General features: G+C 38.0%; 2 protein-coding genes across 2 annotated transcripts in view; one reads left to right on the top strand and one right to left on the bottom strand.

Moving 5' to 3' along the window:
- LOC135074087 (EGFR adapter protein-like) overlaps nucleotides 1–1,313 on the top strand; it is a 59,052-nt gene extending 57,739 nt beyond the window's left edge. Inside the window, exon 10 of the mRNA XM_063968392.1 lies at nucleotides 1,068–1,313. Within this exon, the coding sequence (XP_063824462.1) occupies nucleotides 1,068–1,313 (246 nt within the window). The remainder of the gene's footprint in view (nucleotides 1–1,067) is intronic.
- A 5,984-nt stretch (nucleotides 1,314–7,297) lies between these two features.
- On the bottom strand, nucleotides 7,298–7,723 carry LOC135074300 (uncharacterized). Its single transcript, XM_063968577.1, has one exon. The coding sequence runs from the start codon at nucleotides 7,537–7,539 to the stop codon at nucleotides 7,354–7,356; it is 186 nt and encodes a 61-aa protein (XP_063824647.1). The 5' UTR covers nucleotides 7,540–7,723; the 3' UTR covers nucleotides 7,298–7,353.
- Between the last annotated feature and the right edge of the window lie 14,505 nt (nucleotides 7,724–22,228).

The raw sequence follows: 22,228 nt of genomic DNA, 5'->3' as shown, positions 1-22,228 counted from the left end.
AAGTTTCGTTAAAATCCGTCGAGTAGTTTTTGTTTCTATAAGGAACATACAGACAGACAGACAGACAAAAATTTTACTGATTGCATTTTTGGCATCAGTATCACCCCCTGATAGTTATTTTGAAAATATATTTCATGTACAGAGTTGACCTCTCTACAGATTTATTATAAGTACCTATAGAAGATAGAAAATGGAAATGTACTTCTGTTATGCTAATAACCTCAAAATCTGAAGCATTTTTCCTATTGTAACGAATCTCCCGCTTATCCGTGCTTTAAGTATCTACACTAATATTATAAAGAGGAAAACTTTGTTTGTTTGGTTGTAATGAATAGACTCAAAAACTATTGGACCGTTTTTATTAAATTCTTTCACCATTCGAAAGCTACATTATCCACGAGTAACAGGCTAAATTTTATTTTGGAAAATAATAGGGTTCCGTAAAATATGTAGGTACCTAATGTAGGCCACGCGCGCGAAGCCACGCGCGCGAAGCCGCGAGCGAAAAGCTAGTGGAGTATAAGGTGACAATCGTTAAGTAATTTCACATATAAAAATCATTATTTCATTGCTTGGGGGTCTTGGGGCGAACGATGTATGGACGCAGAACAATATCCTTTATTTTCAAATTTAAGCAAAAAGCATTCTGTGGTTATAAAATACCTATGCTTATTTGCACCTAGTTTATCAATCACCATGTTAATTCCATGCTTTCTATCCAGTCGACTGCTCTAACGACAAGGGTGGGCAGTCGTTGAGATGACAGCGCGAAAATCGTCGGCATCCACTAATTATGACCCTTATGTACCACTATATTGACAAAGTTCTCCGTCTTCGTACGCGATATTGGAAATTTGGCATCTACCATCGGCTGATCTGACATTAGGCGTAGTCTGGCTTTGATATTCAATTTTCAACTGTATTACCTTGACAATCAGTTCAAAATTGCTTACTAGAAAATTATTTGACAGACGATTTCTACTCTCGACAAATGCATTTGAATTAGCCCACTGACTTATGTACCTGTGATTTCACAATAAACACAATTTGAATTTGTTTCCTTCCAGGGCTTCACAAAGGAGTTCACGTCTCTCTCCGCCCTAGTGACCCACCACAGCGTGATGCCGGAACTGCTCCCGGCGCCGCTCCGCCTGCCGCGGGCGCCGGCCGGGGCGCGCGCGCACCGCCGCGACCACGCCGACATCGACGCCGTCGCGCCGCCCGCGTCCCGCCGCGCCCACCCGCACCCGCCGCACCCGCCGCCGCCCAATCATCACCATCTGCAGAACTTTTTAGCGCAACTGGACGTGTAGAAGTGACATTAAAAATGAACTATTTTAGTCCTTATTGCGTGGTTGTCACGTGGCTAAAAATGACGGCCAATGCCTTTTAATGAGATCCCAGCCTCTGCCGTTGATCCGTCACTCTCTGCAGAACTCTCGGGCGCAACTGAACGTGTAGGGGCAGTGACTTTAAAAATGAATAAATTTAGTCCTTATTGCGTGATACGTGTTCGTCACGTGTGATTGATGAGTTAGAAGTGATAACCCGCACCCGCCGCACCCGCCGCCGCCTAATCACCACCATCTGCAGAACTTTTTAGCGCAACTGGACGTGTAGAAGTGACATTAAAAATGAACTAATTTGATACTTATTGCGTGATACGCGTTTTTCACGTGGGATATATAAATTAAGAGTGATGGCCCTCGCCTATCACTGTCTATGCCGTTGATCCAACACTCTGCAGAACTTTCTGGCGCAGCTGGACGTGTAGAAATGACTTTTAAGATGAACTAATTTAGTCCGTACTAAAAATGACGGCCAATGCCTTTTAATGAGATCCCAGCCTCTGCCGTTGATCCGTCACTCTCTGCAGAACTCTCGGGCGCAACTGAACGTGTAGGGGCAGTGACTTTAAAAATGAATGAATTTAGTCCTTATTGCGTGATACGCGTTCGTCACGTGTGATTGATGAGTTAGAAGTGATAACCCGCACCCGCCGCACCCGCCGCCGCCTAATCATCACCATCTGCAGAACTTTCTCGCGCAACTGGACGTGTAGAAGTGACATTAAAAATGAATGAATTTAGTCCTTATTGCGTGATACGTGTTCGTTACGTGGGATATATGAGTGACCCTCGCCTGTCCCAGCCTCTGCCGTTGATCCGTCACTCTCTGCAAGACTTTAATGAGTGTCACGTGGATGTGACGTGGTTGTCAAATGTGATGAAATATGCATATTGTCTCACTCTCTGCCACTAACTGCACAACTAGACGTGTACGAAAAGTAATCGTATGAACTAATTAAATAAGTCAATGTGATGAACTAGTGGTGCCTTGATCCTTTACACCTGTTCTCATCTCTACCGTTTAACCACCACCATCTGCAGAACTTTCTGGCACAACTGGACGTGTAGAAGTGACTTCTAAAATGTACTAATTTAGTCCGTAATAACTCATGATACGTGTTTGTCACGTGTGATTGATGAGTTAGAAGTGATAACCCGCACCCCCCGCACCCGCCGCCGCCTAATCACCACCATCTGCAGAACTTTCTAGCGCAACTAGATGTGTAGAAGTGACATTAAAAATGAATGAATTTAGTACTTATTGCGTGATACGTGTTCGTTACATGTGATTGATGAATTAGGAGTGATAACCCTCGCCTGTCACTGTCTACGCCGTTGATCCAACACTCTGCAGAACTTTCTCACGCAGCTGGACGTGTAGAAGTGTGCGGATGAAGTAATTAAATAAATCAATGTGATGAACTACTGGTGCATCCACTACAGCTGTCCCCGTCTATGTCGTCGAACCATAATCATCTGCAGAACTTTTTAGCGCAGCTGGATGTGTAGAAGTGACTTTTATGATGAACCAATATAGTCCTTATTGCGTGATACGTGGAATATGTGTTTGTCCGTTAGGAGTGTTGAACGATGCCTTTAAAGTGATCCCTCATCTGTCCCAGCCTCTGCCGTTGATCCACCACTCTCTGCAGAACTGTAAAACTGGTGCTCAACTGGTGATGCCTCGATCGCTTAAACCTGTCCCCGTTTCTGCCGCCCAATCACCTCCATCTGCAGAACTTTCTGGCACAGCTGGACGTGTAGAAGTGACTTTAAAAATGAATGAATTTAGTCCTTATTCCGTGGTTGTCACGTGGCTAAAAATGACGGAAAATGCCGATTTTAATGTGTTCCCTACGTGGTAGTCACGTGGTTAGAAGTGATTGACAAAAGTGATCCTTCGTTTGCTCTGGTCTCTGCCGCCTAACCACCATCATCTGCAGAACTTTCTCGCGCAACTAGAAGTATAGGATAAGAAGCAGTGACATTAAAAATGAACTAATTTGATACTTATTGCGTGATACGTGGAATATGTGTTTGTCCGTTAGGAGTGTTGAACGATGCCTTTAAAGTGATTCCTCATCTGTCCTCATCTGTCCCACTCTCTGCAGAACTTTCTCGCGCAGCTGGACGTGTAGAAGTGACTTTTATGATGAACCAATATAGTCCTTATTGCGTGATACGTGTTTGTCACGTGTGATTGATGAGTTAGAAGTGATGATGATGTCCCAGTCTATGCCGTTAAACCATCACCACAGAACTCTCTGGCGCAATTAGACGTGTAGAAGTGACATTTGAGATGAAATTATTTAAAGACGTCTTTAATGCGTGTCACGTGGGTGTCAAGTGAATTTCATATGGTTGACAAATGGATGTCACGTGGTTGTCAAAATTAAATGTGATGAAATATGCATATTAATCCCTCCTGGCATCTGTCTCACTCTCTGCCACTAACTGCGCAACTAGACGTGTACGAAGAGTAATCGTATGAACTAATTAAATAAGTCAATGTGATGAACAAGTGGTGCCTCAATTGCTTACACCTGTCCCCGTCTCTACCGTTGAACCACCACCATCTGCAGAACTTTCTCGCGCAACTGGACGTGTAGAAGAGACTTTTAAGATTAAGTAATTAAAGTCAATGCGATGAACTATAAAGAAACATGTGGTGCCTCGATCGCTTGTCCTCGTTTCTGTCGTTGAACCACCATCATCTCCAGAACTTTTTGGCGCAACTGGACGTGTAGAAGTGACTTTTAAGATGAACTAATTTAGTCCGTAATAACTCGTGATACGTGGTTAAAAGTGATGGACAAAAGTGATCCCTCATATGTCCCGGTCTCTGCCTCCCAACTATCATCATCTACAGAACTTTTTAGCGCAGCTGGACGTGTAGGAGCAGTGACTTTAAATATGAATGAATTTAGTCCGTAATAACTATTCCGTGATACGGTTGTCATGTGGTGATGTGATGGACAATAAAAGTGATCCCTTGTCTGTCCCGGTCTCTGCCACCCAACCACCACCATCTCCAGAACTTTTTAGCGCAGCTGGACGTGTAGAAGTGACTTATGATGAACCAATATAGTCCTTATTGCGTGATACGTGTTTGTCACGTGGAATATGGTGTTTGCCTCTAAAGTGATCTGGACGCAGCTGGACATGTAGAACTGGTGCTCAACTGGTGATGCCTCGATCGCTTAAACCTGTCCCGTCTCTGTCGTTGAACCATCACTCTCTGGAGAACTCTCTGGCGCAATTGGACGTGTATAAAACTAAAGAACTAAACTAATTTAGTCCATAAAAACTCATGATACGTGTTCGTCACGTGTGATTGATGAGTTAAGACTGATGACCCTCGCCTGTCCCAGTGTCTGCCGTTGATCCACCACTCTCTGCAGAACTTTACATCTACATATAGAAGTGTGCGGATGAAGTAATTAAATAGGTCAATGTGATGAACTAGTGGTACCTCGATCACTTACACCTGTCCCCGTCTATGTCGTCGAACCATAATCATCTGCAGAACTTTTTAGCGCTTTTTTGAACTTTTAAAGAAACATGGTATTGCGTGTGCCTCGACTGGTGGTGCTTCGATCCCTTAAACATGTCCCCGTCACTGTCGATTAACCAACACCATCTCCAGACTTTCTGGCGCAGCTGGACGTGTGGTGACATTTGAAACGAACTTAAATAAAGTCTTAAGAGAACTTCAATAGGTAAATAATTGAGTGTCATGTGGATGTCACGTGGTATTCAAATGTGATGAAATACCTATGCCTAGTGTCCCTCGCACCTGTCTGACTCTAACACTATCTGCAGAACTGGAACTGGATGTGTAGACAAACGCTCTCTAAATGCTGATAAACTATGAAAATGAAATCGCTGGCCCACGAACATTCCACAACAGCAGGCATGTTGAACTATTCACCTAACTGATTGACGTCAGTCGATACGCTGTACGATACAAAATGTATGTATGTATATGCTTCGTTGAGCCATGTAAAATACGTCATTATTTACAGCAAAATCATATCGATGTAACACAAAATAGAACTAAGTAAGTATACCATTTGCGAATCAATAAAATGTATATTCTGTCGAAGCAATATTATCACAATGAATAATATTTATAGCATGTATGACGCATAGAATTTTATATCGAAAAACGTTAAAAATAGTCATCATTGTGAAGTCATTAAAATTATTGTACGTTGTCTAGTGACTGTTACTGATGTTCCATTAATTTTATGTAACTAAATAATGTGATAAATATCGTCATAGGGCGTGTAAAAATATATTGTATATTGAAAATGTGTAAATGGATTGTAAGTATAGTGCTCTGTGTCATAATCATAGGTTAGAGAAGGAACGCAAACGTTGATTTAAAAGTTATTTGTGCTTCTATTGGTTTAGGTATTCTAGTCTTGTAATGTATAGCTATTGAGAATGCGAATTCACGAGTGTTTTATTTTTATGAATTAATATTTAATTGTGTGGAGGGTGACCGGGTGTTAGAAAATGAAAATTAATGTTTGTTTGTTATTTATCTTGTGGTAAATGACAGAATCTATAAAAAAGCATTTCTTGGAAAAAATAGGACCAAAATTATTAATGTGAAACATTAATGTTATTATTAAATTAATGTTATTATTAAATTGATGAGTGAGTAGACAAAAAATATGTTGTGACAGAGAAACAGTTCAATGTTTTAAATCTTACGTTAAATTCAATGAAGAAAAGTTTTACTTGACGCGTTTTTTTCTATCACCCCAGGTCACTTACACATTACAAGTGGTGATGCATGTAAACTAAGTATGTTGTTGGCTTATACGTCAGTGTGTCACGTATAATGGCGGCCATGCCGTGAACAAGTTGCCTTCTAGCGAATACCTACACGCGGCTCCTTTAGCAACTGGACCATACAACACGATTTCAGTAACTTGAAGTTTTTAAGAAGCTGTATCTGAGGGAAAAGTATGGATAGATGTTATTTTATTAATTCAGGGTGCAGTATATTAATTTTGTTTAGCGTCTGATAAATGAGAGGAACAATTTTATACTCATTTGATATCAATAATTGCTCCTTTTCTTGAAACTTCTACCATTTTCCTATCGAAATGTAATCTATTCAGGAGTTAAATTCAAAAGAAGACCAAGACGTACTTTGTTATTTAATATTAACGTGATTTTTAGCTAATTTTGTTGTGTGGTCCACTTGTTACAAAATGTTGATTGTTGAACACTGCCTTAGTACCAGATATCGTGTTTGTATCGATAATAATTATGTTAAATTATAAATATATCGGTAGACTAGCATCTGTTGATGTCCACTCTGCTAATTTCTCGTCTTCGCTCCTTGTAATTATCACAGCTTTGTTTTATACAAATTATAGTTTTTAAATGCCATTCAATTTGTTCTGTAATTACACTAAATTATTCATAATTGTTTTTCAATCCAAAAATATTAAAGGTCTTTTATGAAAAGAAAGAAAACCGTTTTGATATAAATATTTGTTCGATTAGTTGATTTTAAACTGCATGAACTACCTTATGAATGTAATTTCTAATACCTAAAACTTATGACTTCATTAATTTAAATTCTTCAGCTCAGTGAACTTAAGTTATTTACTCATGAATAAAACTAAGTTAAAAAGAATTTTGTGTATTTTCATTTGGATTCATCACAATCAGTGCTTATTTCACATTCTCTCCCCAATCAAGAACAATGAGTTCATACATTAAACTGGGTAATGTATGATACTTGATTAAAATTGCCTACTAATTTATAAACGCTGATACATGAATGAATAAACTAACTAATCACCAATTGAAATTTAATTAGAAGTAGGTACTCAAATTGTTACAAAAATTAAGGACCATTTTAGAAAAGAGTCGCACTACACTGAAACTGTTTAATCAAAAATTCAACACTTGCACTAAATTGGTACTACTTATTCTAAAAACCAATACAAGTCAATCAAAGAGACAAGGTACACTATTATTAATACATAACACTAGGCCAAGAAGGGGCTTCGCCCTCTTTCACTCTCCCTCCGTATAGCTTGGACTTGTCCCTGAAATTTGTCATCCTGAGGGTCTCCTGGTCATCCAGGTACTTGCCGATGAAAAATCCACTGAGTGGGATCGCAAACCAGGCATAGCGAGTGGTGATTCCAAAAATAGCCATGTTACTTCTCTTTCAAGGCTTTCCAACTCCTGGTGTGATTCCAATCGAGGTATATCAGAGTAGCGGTAATGACTGGGAATGATATGCACACTATGTTTTTGCGAAGAAATCGAGTAATCGCCATAAAATGACCTTTATCCTAAATTCTTGTGTAACTTCCAAATAATGCTACTTGTTCGACCTACCCCTGTTGCTAAAGCTTGCTACGCCATCTAGTGGTTTCAGTGACAACTAAGAATAAGATCGGGGCGGGCTTGAACAGTGTGTTACTTTCAGGGATTGGATTTGCAAGATAGTGTATGGAATAATGGTTTGGTCTGTGTTTTGTAGATGTCGCAACGTGTTGAACTTGAAACGTACAACTTGGGCTATCTGCAGCTTGGAAAATGAATGAATCAAATTAATGGACAGTGGTCCATACGTGCTACGTGTGCACCTACTCGTACCTAATATAACTAACTGCTATAAGAGTACAAAATGCACGAGTACCTAGTCGGAAACGCAAAAGTAAGTTTTTAATATTTTTACAAACATTTTCTATTAAATTGCTTGAATATGGTTTTGTTGTTTTTTCTTGAATAAAGTTATTTTTTAACACTAGGCCTCCAAAAAGCCTTTCAGGCCGCACTCGTATTTTAAAAGTTTTAATAATATTTTTTTCACTGTTTAACAGTACTTAAATAAAACACAATACCTATAACTAAGATCTGAAGGGCTAAAGATCGCGTAAGCCGGGTCACAGTCCGTCGATGTCCGGTGCAAATGTCAGCCATCATTCCTTCTGACGTAATTAGGTACACTAAGATATGCATGGTAGGTATTGCAGGGTGACAAAAGGTCTTGCCATGAAAAGTACACAGAAGAAGCCAGAAGGTTTTGGTTACATTTTAAATAAAAAAATGAATGAAATCACACTCACCATTTAAGAAGGATCTTCATCTATGTACTCATATCACATATCACTTATGAAACTAAGTACGGACTTACCTGTGAACAAAACAAAATCAATTTTAGTAAGGCAACTAATTAATCGTAATAGTAAGAACCAGAACAATAACTGTAGAAAAATAGAAAAAAGAAAATCTTATTTTTTATTTAACTAGGTACGTGTAGTGTAGGTACATATTTAAAGACATAACAACAATGTTAACAGCATTGTTGTGTTCCGGCAGTTAGAGGTAAGATTGCCATTTCCTCCGTGGTTGAGGATTCCGGGTAAAGCTCGCTGCCACCTTCGGCCTGATCATCACTTATCATCAGGTGAGATACAGGCCAAGAGCTTCCTCGTTGTGGATAAAAGAAAAAGAAAACATTGTGTTCTATACATAAATTAAACATTTAAGTCTAAATCAAACCGAACAAAATCAGTTATTCTGAAAATATGGTATAAATCGCCAACCCCGCAGCTTCCCTGCAAACCGAGCGAGCACTGTCATAGAAAAACGGAATTTTGAGGAGTCCATACATATGGAAAACAATGGCAGTTTTGGCTTTTACTACGTTTTCACGTCCGCATCCTTGCACGCACACATCTGTGTACTGAGTTTGTACAGTTGGCAAAAACAATACTAACTAATCACCGTATTTTTAAAATTAATTTTAAAAAGTTATTGTATTAGTATTTACGTGCACAAAATATTTTAACTTTAATTTCGTATTTTTAAGTTAACTTTAATTTTCAAACCGTAAGCTGTCCTACTTTAATAGCGATTGCATCATTTTATTGATAGTCTAGGATATTTGAGTTTTTATTTTATTTAAATAACTATGTAATTTATATCAATAGATGAGCGTAGTTGCATTATTGATGTAAAGATCTGAACCATACGTGATCTATTCAACGGTCAAAAGGATCAAATGACAGTGTCTCAGAACATGAACAATCAAAAAACAAGCCTAAAAATGAAATGAATTACAGAAATATCTTTCATTCATATTAATGAAGTTACTTAATGATTAATGTACCTATAAGTGGTGGTAATAATTTTTTTGCTAACACTTCCTAATAGTGTATTCACAAAAAGATGTCTGCTGACACCGCTCAGAACAAAGGAATACCCAAGTAAGTCGTGTAACTAGCGCCTAGCTGCACTTCATATTTCATGCGCGCACAAAGCGAACGCAATCTTTGTTGCAAGCACTTTTACGGTGGCGATCTAATTTTATGCCAATTCAAGTTTATTTTCACTTAGCCTGGTGGTTACACACTTAAAAGTTTCCAGGCCTTTTATGTCTTGTTGTCTTAATAATCGTATCTTTTTAGTAGTTTTACAATAATCCTACAATCTATAAATAGCAAAAGTTTGTATCTATGTTACGGTTAATGTGATAAATTGAAAATTATTAATAATAACCGGTTATTATGAATAATTACCGACAGTCGCGGTAAAAGTGATAAATTAATCACATTTAACAGTGATTATTTAATAATTCAACTTTAGTACTAACAAATTTCATAAAAGAGAACAACATCTTGTGTACGTGCTCGTGTACAGCCAAACTTTTGAACGTTTTAATATCATATATTAATATAATTTGGCATAATGAGTTTGGAATGTTTCTTGCATAATATTACTTTTCCATGATGCCTATAACATAATGTTTTGATTTAAAGTGAAAAATAGGTTAAGGTGCGGCGGGGGTGGCCCTTGGGCCACCCCTAAGCCGCCTATTTAGTTTTATACACACATAAATGACCTCATATTAATCACATTTACCAAATCATGCGGTGATTATTCATAATAACCGGCGATTATTCATAATTTTCACATTTATCACTTTGACCGTAACATCTATACAAACTTTTGCTATTTATATGTGCCTATGTGCCTTTTTTTATTTTGACGGTTGTCAGCTAGTAGGTACATAATACAAGTAAATATAGGATATAATTACTGACGGGATTGCTACCATGTACCTTAGATGTGAGTTTCCGATATTTCGGCACTGTTGCAAGCGCCATGGTCACGGAGTAACTGAAGAAACTTGCGGGTGAGATATTATGGGCAGACATATCGGTCTACCCTCTTTCGCAGTCTTTTATTACGATTGCCTTCCGTACCACTGTTCACCAACTCACTATTTTCTCGCAACTGTTCTCAACACACATCACTTACAATATCCGACCGCGGAACTACACTTTGTTCAATTCTCCGGTGTTTGCACTTCGAATCACTGGGTTCCAGACATTTGACAATTGAAACCATGTTGAAACATGGTAGCAATCCCGTCAGCAATAATAATTTTGTTAGTGACCATGAAAGTTTACAAACAACAATATAAATATAGGTTACATAAAACCTAAAAGAAAACCCAAGCAGCCTGTTTGAAATCTAGATTTTTTTCCCTATAATTATTTAGGCACATGTTTTATCTAGCTCACGTTGATAGACATTTACTTACAAAGAACTGTAAGATTGAACAAGGAATTATTTCTGTTGTTCCGTGGTCAGACACAAAAACTACACGTGCCACGGATTTATTTTGCCAGATAAATGGGTTAGCGTGAGGCAGGTACGACCGAAAAATGCTCCGACCAATTATGTCCATGTCAATCATTCAGCAGGATAACAATGTATTGCTACAATTTATTGTAACTAGTCACGATGTTCCTTTGAAAATCTATAAATTGTTTTGATAAAAAAATATTCCTTTTCAAAAGCTACTTTCTGTGTATTGTCCATTGACCATCAATACGTTTTTCATATCCTATGTCGAATTTTGTACTATACTTTCATGACTGTTACGTTCGGAACAAAATATTCTTCCTAGAAACATTCTACTGCAGTAAATTACTCGCGATTTTTCAAGAAGTGCTGAGTCGGAGAGGCTACGAATGTCCCCAGATCCGGGGCGAGTGCCTAATGACGTCATCACTGCGCTATAAAACACTTCTTTGAATTTCTTCTTTTACGAAGTATACAAAGTGCAGGAAGATATTAAGACAGGATATACATGAATATTGTAAAAAGAAGGTACCTACTTCGTGGTACTTCAAAAGTGTCGCAAAACGTTAAATGAGTAGTAATTAAAAAGTGTACACTACAGGTCAAATTCGTAATAAAGTTGCATCTTGAGGGTTCTTTGCGTTCCGTAAATTAAGTTTTCTTGTAAGATAAGTTAACTGAAAAACAATAAATAGCTATTTTTTCTTCTTCTGATCTTTTTTGTATTATAAATAACAACTTCAAATTAATATCACTGTTACAGCTACTGGTGCTGCTTTCGGGCATTATTGTTAACACAAAAAGTGCACAAGTAAATAAAAAGGATATTCTAAATCTGTAACGGATCGAGAGAAGTCCGTTACCGACCGACACCTTAACTAAAACAAACGCAAATCCGATCCCTAATACACTCCGCGAGTAAACAGCCCAGAGGCGAGGGAAAGTTAATTTGTTGTGTCAACTTAACCCTTGGATCGGGCCTTAATGCCCGATAATCTTCTTACCTGGAATGCGCACTCGACTTACTCGGACTTCGGCGGGCGCTGAGCCGGTAAGACTTTGAAATCTTTTTGGCGACTCCCAAAAAGCAAAGCCGCGAAAAATTGCGAAGAGACCTAAATAAAATAAAATTACGGATACGGATTGTATAGCTATTAAAACAAAATATAAACCCGTTCTAACAAGTGAAAGTGCCTGATAGATACATACTAAATACAGAGTAAAAACAAATGAGTAGGTTATCTTCATAGAAACGCACCGGGCGCGGTTTGTATGTGAGCGCGCCAACACTGACAAAATTTAGTATGGATTAGCGGGGAGTTGCGCCGAATTTTTTTCATACGTATTGGCGCGCTCACATACAGACCGCGCTCGGTGCGATTCTATCAAGATAACCTACTCATTTGTATTTACTATGCTAAATAGGTAGGTACTAACTTAGTTTCTAGTAAAAATGTTCATTCCGTCAGCAAGAAACATTGTAAGATAATCACGATCTGTTTTGATAGAGTGCTCCAAGATTGAGAGTTGCACCCGGGCCATAATGCCTTCCTTTGAAAACGTCTAAACCGTTAGCAAATGGATTGAGTTCCGTGAAAGCCTTGAAATGGGTAAAATGGAGAGACCTAACTGAGAAGTAGGCGACGACGCGCCACAGCATCGCGTTTGACGGCTTATTGTTTTGAACCTGGCTTTAAATTTTGAGATGAATGTATTTTTTCTGGTCGACCCCTAAAATGTCATTCTCAACCGTCAGGTGTACCATGAAATAAAGATGTACTTGTTCTGCAAAATGTTTTCTGAAACATGATATTGCGCAATCCAGAAAGATTTTGTTTATTTAGCTGTTGGCAGCACTATTGACTAATTTAAGATTTGGCTTAGTATTTTGCTCATTACATTTATTTACTTTAAAATCCACTGACTCCTACAGGTTGTTAGGTAAATGGGTATATGAGCCGACACTAGCCCATGTTAACATGGGCATATTAATGGTATGGTGAAGTCAGAAATTTGATATCATCATTTTAATTTTTTTAATTTTCATACAAAATAAATTTTATAAAATCCGATTTATATGAAAAATAAAATAATTAAAATGAAGATATCAATTTTTTGACTTCACCATACCATTTATATGACCATGTTAACATGGGCTAGTGTCGGCTCATAATACCCATTTACCTAACACCCTATATAGGCTGATGAATGATGAAATAATTTAAATATCATTTGAAAACATCAAACTCTGCCGCATCGCTGTGGCGCCCCAAGTAGCGATCAGCTGGTGTTATGAGAGCGACTGCAATTTCGTAGCGCAACAACATTTAGACTCCGTACAGAAGTAAATTTATAAGGAATAAGAATCGCGACGAGTGTAATCAAAAGTCACTAAAAGTTCTATTTCCATAAACAACGACTTACCAGCTTTCCTAAATCGTTTAAAATGTTTATAGGCACTTATTTTATACTCCTGTAATCACGGCGAATATAATTTCAGACATTGAATCTGAATTAAAGGTACCTATAAGATGCTTACACAAAAGTATCTCCAGTCACAAGTGAATCGTGACATTATTAGCTAACTAAATAGTAATATACTCTGCATTGATCCACCAATTTATGCTAACAATCCTCATGACCGTTTGACTGCCATAGCTCAAAGTTTGGTGACTATTTTTAGAAAAAAAAAAACTATAGTACACGAGATGAAAAGTGAAAACAATTACCTTAATTACTGCGACCATAAGTACGTCCCGCTGCACCGTCCCGTTTTCTGCCGGAGCCTCCACTCCTTTGATACACTTTTCACTTCACTTTTTATCACTGCACTTGCACTTGACTCTTTTTATCGTCGTTTATCCTCAAACGAAATCCTGAGCCACAGAAACTCGAATAACAATAAAAATACGCGACGACTTCTCATCGTGAATGCAGTCCAGTACCGAACATTTTATGAACTGGATAAAATATGAAAACTGACTACCGTCACTTCGTCCCGTGTACCGTCGGATTCGTTTGATACACCTAGCACTTTATATTTTTGTCACTGCAATCGTAATTCATTATTTTTTTGTCCGTCATAATAAGTCCTAAGCCAAAGAAACCCGAAATAACAATAAAAATACGTGACGACTTTCATCGCGAATGCAGTCAAGTACCTACCGTATATTTTATCAACTGAATAAAATACAAAAACTATCTACCCTAAGTACCGTCATTCCGACCGTTGGGGGCTCAATTCGTTTCGTTTGATACACTTAGCACTTCAATTTTTTGTCACTGCAATCGTAATTTATTATTTTTATCGTCCCTCAAAAGAAGTTCTGAGGCACTAAGCCCGCACTAATAATAAAAACGCGATAACTGCGCACCGACAGTGCAGCCCAGTGCCGACCATTTTAGCAACTGACTTAAATAAGAAAACTAGCTACCCTGCATTTTTTTATTGAAAGTATAACTGATTACCCCCCGATATTTATTATTGAAAACGAAACTACGTTTATTTTTTGCCAAACACATTGCAGTATTTATGTTTTGTAGATATCGGTTTTCTGTAACAGGTAGGTATTTGTAATGCATTTCCATACTGAGAAGTAGGAAGTGTTTTTCATAATAGACAATTTTACGCAACTTTAAGGTCAAATCATAATGGTGACAAATTTTTTTATGGCTGACCCGCTTTCTAAATAAAATAAATTGCTATTGTGTGGATATTAAACATCAAATAAAATCCTCTCTAATCCAGATTTCATACAGATGAGACTGTAACTGAATATAATTGACACACCTATAAACCTAGTTCCAAACTAACTGCATTACCAAAGTTTTGTGAAAACTCAGATGCCTAAAACTGTAACCCTAAACTGCGCTCGTTGACGAGCTGCGCAAAAGCAACGCGAACTTCGCCGAACTCGCTCGTCGCGGCCGGAATTGAAATCTAGTGCTGCCAAAATATCGATATCTAAATTACCTCCAATAGAAGCATTGTCTTTATCTCGAATGTTTTGTAAGTATTTTTTTAAGCGTAAGAAAAAATTACTCACTGACCATTTACCTACCTACTACACTACTTGCGCAACTTAAATCACAACAATCTGAAATTGTTACAATTATTTTAGGTTATCGTTTTACAGGAATTCAAGCATTAAGATACCTAGTTAGGGCACAGCCTAGCTAGAACACAGGGTTTGGTTTGATTTGGTTTGTTGAATCTTTGAAAAAAATATAGGTAACTACTCGTATGTAGGTACAGGCGAATCACCAGTTTTAAGCTTTTAATGCTAATGGGTCGATATTGAAGGTCTATTAAAATTACGAGATGAGAGTAACATATACAAATAAAAATATTTTTCGATATTTGGTTACCGAAGCTCAGCACTATTAAAAAGTTGCCTGTCGCGGTTAAACTGAAGGTTCAGAGCCCATGAATGTGTTTTAATTGAAAAGATAAAAAAGTAAAAGGGTATTGTTGGTTAGAATATTACAAAAGCTACAATTATTTTCAGGATTTTACACTGACTGGGCATAGGCTGGAATTTTAGATAGTCCTTTAGTGATTGAAAGTTGTTTATTGGAAATTTACTTAGGACTTTTCCAGATGGAAACTGTTCTTTTTCAACTATTATATTACTCAAGCTTAGACTGAAACCAGCTATGAATACAAAAAGTGCTCGACCCAGGCCCATGGTTAACATATTACCCCACGATCGCATCAGCATAGCAAATCGGCGAGTCAAACGACTTACAACAGCGTTTGCATAATGGAGAGCTTGCAAGCGCACAAATAATTTTTGGGCCGAGTGGCGTGTAAAGGGAGGATAGGGCTGCTGAAATATGATGGAACTGAAAACCAATTCTTCTTTAAATCTGTGATCTATCATAGTAATCGAACAAGGAATGATTATGACGACCACACCAAAATTCATTTAAAAGAAACCGCCTCTGTGGTCTATTGGTAAGATCACCTGCTTCAGACGCAGAGGTCCCGGGTTCGATTCCCAGTGGGGGCAGATTTTTCTGTCCGGTTTGGTTGGCAGTAGGGCTTGTTCTAAGTCCGCCGGGTTAGTTACCACCATCTTACCTAAGTCTGTCGCCATAACAACAATGCTAAGAGCATTGTTGTGTTCCGGCAGTTAGAGGTAAGATAGCCAGGCCTGATCATCACTTACCATCAGGTGAGATACAGGCCAAGAACTTCCTTGTTGTGGATAAAAAAAAGAATAAGCTAAAAAATAGTAGGCTTTTATTCTTGCAGCATCTTTCAAGAAAAGAGCATACTCATACTTCAAAGGATGGCAATGCACCTGTAACTCCCCGAGACTGCGAAAGCGATGATCACTTGGAAAGCGATGATCACTTACTATCAGGTGATTCGTTTGCTCATTAACCTCCTATCCCATAAAAAAAAACTTTGAATATAAATAATTAATTAAAGTTCGTTCGTTCGTTTCAGCCAAATGACGTCCACTGCTGGACAAAGGCCTCCCCCAAGGTTTTCCACAATGAACGGTCCTGCGCTGCCCGCATCCAGGCTGGAACCACAGTGGCGACCACGGGCTGGAAGACGTAGCGTGGGCAGGCCTCCTACTAGGTGGACCGACGATCTGGTAATTAAAGTATTTTGAGATTAAATACAGCAAATGATTAAAAACACCTTCAGGTGAAAATTCAACTCAGCATTCGATTACGAAGCTAAATCTTATATCAATTGTCTTTTTGACCATTGTACCATGTTGCCTTCAGTGCCCAAAAAAGTCAGGTTCATCAAATCAAAATCATTCATTCATCGAAATAAACACGTCGCAACACATCGGCTGTCAAAGTCGGCTGGTCTTTATCTCCCAGGGCAAAGTGGGTCATCCCTAAGCTCTAACTCACTGGATATGTATGAAGGGCTGTGAGGAATGAAGGTGCGGGCTCGTTGTTTTCACTCGCCCGAACATGATTTACGATCGGATACCACAGGGCCAGTTTGAAAACTATTTTATTAGTTGCTTTTAACCTTTCAAGACTTTGAAGCTTGGAACTTGTATGTCTGTTTATTGCAATGTTACCAATAAATTTAAATAATCAATGTAATCAGCAAACATATGGAACGGGTATTGTCCCCATTGATAAAATTTCAAACATATAACTTTAAAAAAAAAATAAAACCGACTTCAAATGCGTGAACACAAAAAGAAACTAAAAATTAAAAATATTGCGTATAAAAAAGTTCATCCCCAATTTTCCACCCTTGGGGGTGAAATATTTTCTTCAAATTCGCATGAAACCACCCTTTTGATAATACCTATTCAACAAAAAAATAATCGTTCAAATTGATTTATAATCGGCGGAGATATTGCGTATAAAAAAGTTCATCCCCAATTTTCCACCCTTGGGGGTTGTTTTTTCTATTATTAAATTTAAATGGGACCACCCTTGAGGTATTAACTATACGCCGAAAAAAGATTTGTTCAAATCGGTTCATAATTGGCGGAGTTATCGCGTAACAAACATAGAAAAAAAAAAAACATACGGGTCGAATTGAGAACCTCCTCCTTTTTTTTAAAGTCGGTTGAAAATGATAATAAAGGACCACGTGTAAAGTCGTTTATGTAAATTACACCATATAAAAAAGATTTATATGCTCAGGGACCATTTTTCTCGCCAATAGAAGAAGAAAAATGTCTTGACCAGGGTATTTCGTTTTCAAGAGTAGGTACCTACTCTGATGAATCGTTTTAAACATTAAGGCTGAGTTGCACCACCTAACTTTAACCGAAACTATAACGATAACCGGTGCTTTTTGTATGGAGTTTGACAGATTTGACGTTTGTTAAAGTTAAAGTAAGATAGTGCCTTAACGTCATATTAAGTTTTTCAAGTTTATTTTGTGTTGTCAAAGAAACGGTTTATCGATCCATTCATATGAGCCGTTCCCGTTGTTTTCACTAGCGCAAAGTCAGCCTGTTATGATGTATGGCTGGGTGCGCTATGGCCAATCTACGAGTCTTGCAGCTGTTTCTTGGGAATGTACTTACTGTGCGGACAAGCCCATGACTTGATTTACTCACTACTGAATATTTACGAAGAGATAAACATGCTTATGGGTGGTAGCAGTCACACACAATAATGTCACGATGATTCCATCTCAACTACTTTTTTACAAGCGAATGAACAATATAAAGATCCGTTAGATCATAATGCACTTAATAATAATGTATTTGTAATTTTTTAAGCTTTTTGATGTGAATAATTATCCTGACAACCCAATTTAGTGAAGAAATTACAGTTATTTCATACGGAACCCAATCACTTAACTCGTTTCGGTTTCTAGTCGGAAACTAAAAGGCGGCCCAAATTAATTACCTAATCAAACTCCCCGCCCCCGCCCCGCTCAGATTCTACGCGTTCACTCTTTCATGTTGCCGCGGAGGTAATTTTATCATAGAGGTGCTTCTGTTTGGCTTGTGACCACTTCCGATGTGAGTGGTTAACTGTATTTAGGTACTTTAAAGATTGGTCAGATGAGAAGGGGAACTAATGGAGAGGGGGTTTAGAATAGAAAATATCACTGTTTTTTCATCATCTTCATCTCAGCCATAGGACATCCACTGCTGAAGCCCGTTTTTTTCATAGTTTTGTAACTACTTGTCAGTAGCACCAAGAATGAGATCATTAATCACGCATATTTTCTTTTTACTTAATAATGAGACGCTATCTAGTAACAATATACTTATTTTCACTACACTATTGTTATTAGTTTTACTACCACATTAAGCCATTCGAAATACCATTAGCTTTTTTGTGTTTACCGATAAGTTGTCATCTCAATATTCATCACCTTTCAGTCATATCCTCCTCCACAAATTCATCCACTCCCTCTTCGTCCGTTCCCTTACCTCCACGCCACGTTTATTCATGACTCTTTTCCTTATGTGCTTTTCTACCCTTCTCAACTTCAACGAGGGCAAGTTTCACCACATAATAGTTTTATATACTAGTGCCGTTTTTGCAATACATATCTTTATTATTTTTTTCTATTTTCAGATCTCGGTATAATATTTTCATTTTACCGAATTGGCATTTATGTATGTGAGTAGTATAGTCAACAATATATCCAACTGTTACATATTCGTCGCAATATTGCACCTAATACATTACTTATGATGCCAGAGTGCAGTCAGCGTCAAATAGTTCGCGACGCCCAAAGTAGCCAATAAGATCGCAACACGTCTTTGTTACAATAAAATTGGAATAAGGTTGTGTTGTCAACTTTTTGGCCACTTTGGGTGTCACGAACTACACTCGACAGCAAATAAATCGCACTACCCGCGACAAGCACTTTCAAACGTATGCATCCCCACTTCACACCAATAATGGTACCATTCAAAAGCCTAGTTCTAAACTTCATTTCATTATAGGAAAGGTTTTTACCCCAAAAATGTTTCTTTAGAAGGATCCAGAGTCACTTCTTCAAAAAATAGATAGTTACGCTTGAGCCAACTTTTATGGCTATAAAACTGTTAAGTTGGGATTAATCGCTATCCATCTGTTAAAGAGGACACGTGTGATCATTATTTGGTTTTATAACCATAAAATTTGGTCTAATTGATCCCAGAGGCAGAGGTGAGCCCAAAGTGAGGTCTTTTTTCAAGTCACATTTATGGTATAATAATAATGTTAATCATTTATTAAGAAATTAAATGTGTTTTTCTTTAAGGATATTTATTGGGCTTTCAAATAACACCAATATTGTTGGAGTACCATTATTGTGTCAAAAGAAAATCTTTAAAGTTCGCGTCGCGGGTGGTGCGATTTATTTGCTGTCGAGTGTATTTGACGCTGACTGTATCTATACAAGCATGTATTGGATTATTATAGAAACAAGAAGACATAGTATGTAAGTTACCGGTTGAACTTCCGCGTATACACGTACCGACAATCTTCCCGGATTATCATATCCGAGCCTGTAGACGTTCGGAGTAGTTCCTGAGTAATTTCATTAATTACAAGATATCTATCAGTACTCATACTTGCCGCGACTTCGCTCCAACTTGCGTAGGTACGGGAATACCGTTAATTCTAATTACGCGTGTTCCAGTTTCTAACTGGGAACTCTTGATTTACCGTTTTGAAATTATGATTATAACTGGGGTAGTTTTTTATTCAAAAGCGCCTGTTGTATTGTGGTCTATTATTTAATTAGTTTATAGTTACAGGTGGACTCCCAATCCGTTTCAAGCATAGGTATAACGGAACTGTTGTTGGTCAACATTTTTCGAATAACGTACCGAATAAGAACACGTCTCTTACCTTAGGAAGATGGCTTGTGACTGGTTTAAAAAACGAGAGATATTTTTATTAATTAAAAAATGATTTTAAAAATATATTACTTTTATGACTTCAAGTTAGACGTTCACTCATTCAGAAGATCCAATTGAGAATTAACTTAAGCATTTTCTGCATAGCCGCTACAATGTGTAAGCTCCTCATTAAAATCTATAGTGAAACTTCATGAAAGGGTGGATTAGGGTGTTTTATTAACTCTCTTTGTCGGCATAGTAAGCTATTGTTGGGGGTTTCGCGGGTCTGAAAAATGGGTCCGTGAAAATTGTGCGGCGTTGAGGCGAACATATTTCATGCGCGGGCTCGGATACCATCTTAAGTGGGTTCCCGAAGTCGGGTTAGTGCCGATTATATCGCTGATAAAGTTTGTACGTACCATAAAAACGAATGGGTTGCGTAAATGGCAAGCCACATTTGTGTTGCCATTTAAAAAATACATTTACGCACGCGGAAAATGGGATACGGGCGGAGTACCATGATGATATTGGCTGTTGAGTCATGAACTACTTCCAAGTGTATGTTAAAAGAAACCGAGCTTGCGATAAAGTTGGGAACAAAATATAAACTTCGAATAACCGCTGCTATACACGCCACACACATAAACCAACAATACTGCATACCATAAACTGTTGCATTTCGAAATATTGATATTATTTTAGTAGAGCGCTGTCAGTTATTTAATACAAAGCTGGCTTTGACTGCAACGTGTTTATTTTACAAACACACAATTATTGACCGTTTCCATATTGAAAATACTTATTCATAAATTGATTTCAAAATAATGATCAGAACGACGTGATAGATACCTAGTTCCTTTTTTTCACATTTTCATAATTTCATACAAAGATAGCACACCAAGTAAGTATTAAGCATTTAAATATTTGTAATAGATGCGATTTTACAACTAAAATGATGTTCTATCATCTGAACACTGACATAACCAGCTAAACGAGTGTGGGCACAGGCAGAGGCATCGTGACATCGTGAGCGAATAAGCCGCAAGCCAAATCGAGTGCGCCGATGTTTGCCGCCACCGATCACACGCTGTGATCCGCTTGTACCGTACCAGCGTAACTCTGTTAACCACTGCTTAGCCTACCGTCAAATCTGACACCTGAGGATCCTATTTTTGATCAATAACGTTATTCATTTCCGATACATTTAGCGTATACTTATTATGAGGTATCCCGCCTTTCGTCAAAGTTTAAAATAGAAAAATATAGCTTAGGTGCGCAACCTCAGATCATAGAAAGGAATATAATCTATCTACTAGTACCTACTAGGTGGACCGACGATCTGGTAAAGGTCACGGGAAGAACCTGAATGCGGGCAGCGCAGGACCGTTCATTATGGATAACCTTGGGGGAGGCCTTTGTCCAGCTGTGGACGTAATTTGGCTGAAACGACGACCGAATAGTACAGAAGCTAAAAAAATTTGATGTCATTTAATACCAGTTTACTTAACCATTCCACAAAATGACAACAAAATTTCAAATATACCTTACTTAGTTATTAAGTTCATTTGAAAATAATACCCGTCCAAAAATAGCATTGCGAATCAAATTCACAAACTCAAATGAATTTCGCAAAACAAATACGGAGCGGGCGAAGCTGGCAAAAGTTAAACGAAGCAACGCGATACTAACCCTAAAATAAACTATCAAACGGCACAAACAAAGCAGAATCATTGTTTCAAAGTAAGCAGAGTTCGCAACAAGAGTAGATAACGCGTTGTAGTTCGCAGGTGCAGCAGGAAGTTGGCGAACATTCGTTGGCGGCTCGAACCAACTGGAAGAATATAGCTGACTCCACTACTCAAGCAATACATGTTGTCCGTCTGTATATGAATTGCTTGTCTGACTCATTTGTCGACACCACTCAAGGACTCAATATTGACTTGAGTGTACATA

The sequence above is a fragment of the Ostrinia nubilalis genome, chromosome 8 (genome assembly GCF_963855985.1).
Source record: "Ostrinia nubilalis chromosome 8, ilOstNubi1.1, whole genome shotgun sequence".
Classification (NCBI taxonomy): Eukaryota; Metazoa; Arthropoda; class Insecta; order Lepidoptera; family Crambidae; genus Ostrinia; species Ostrinia nubilalis.
This window is presented reverse-complemented; position numbering and strand designations above follow the sequence as displayed.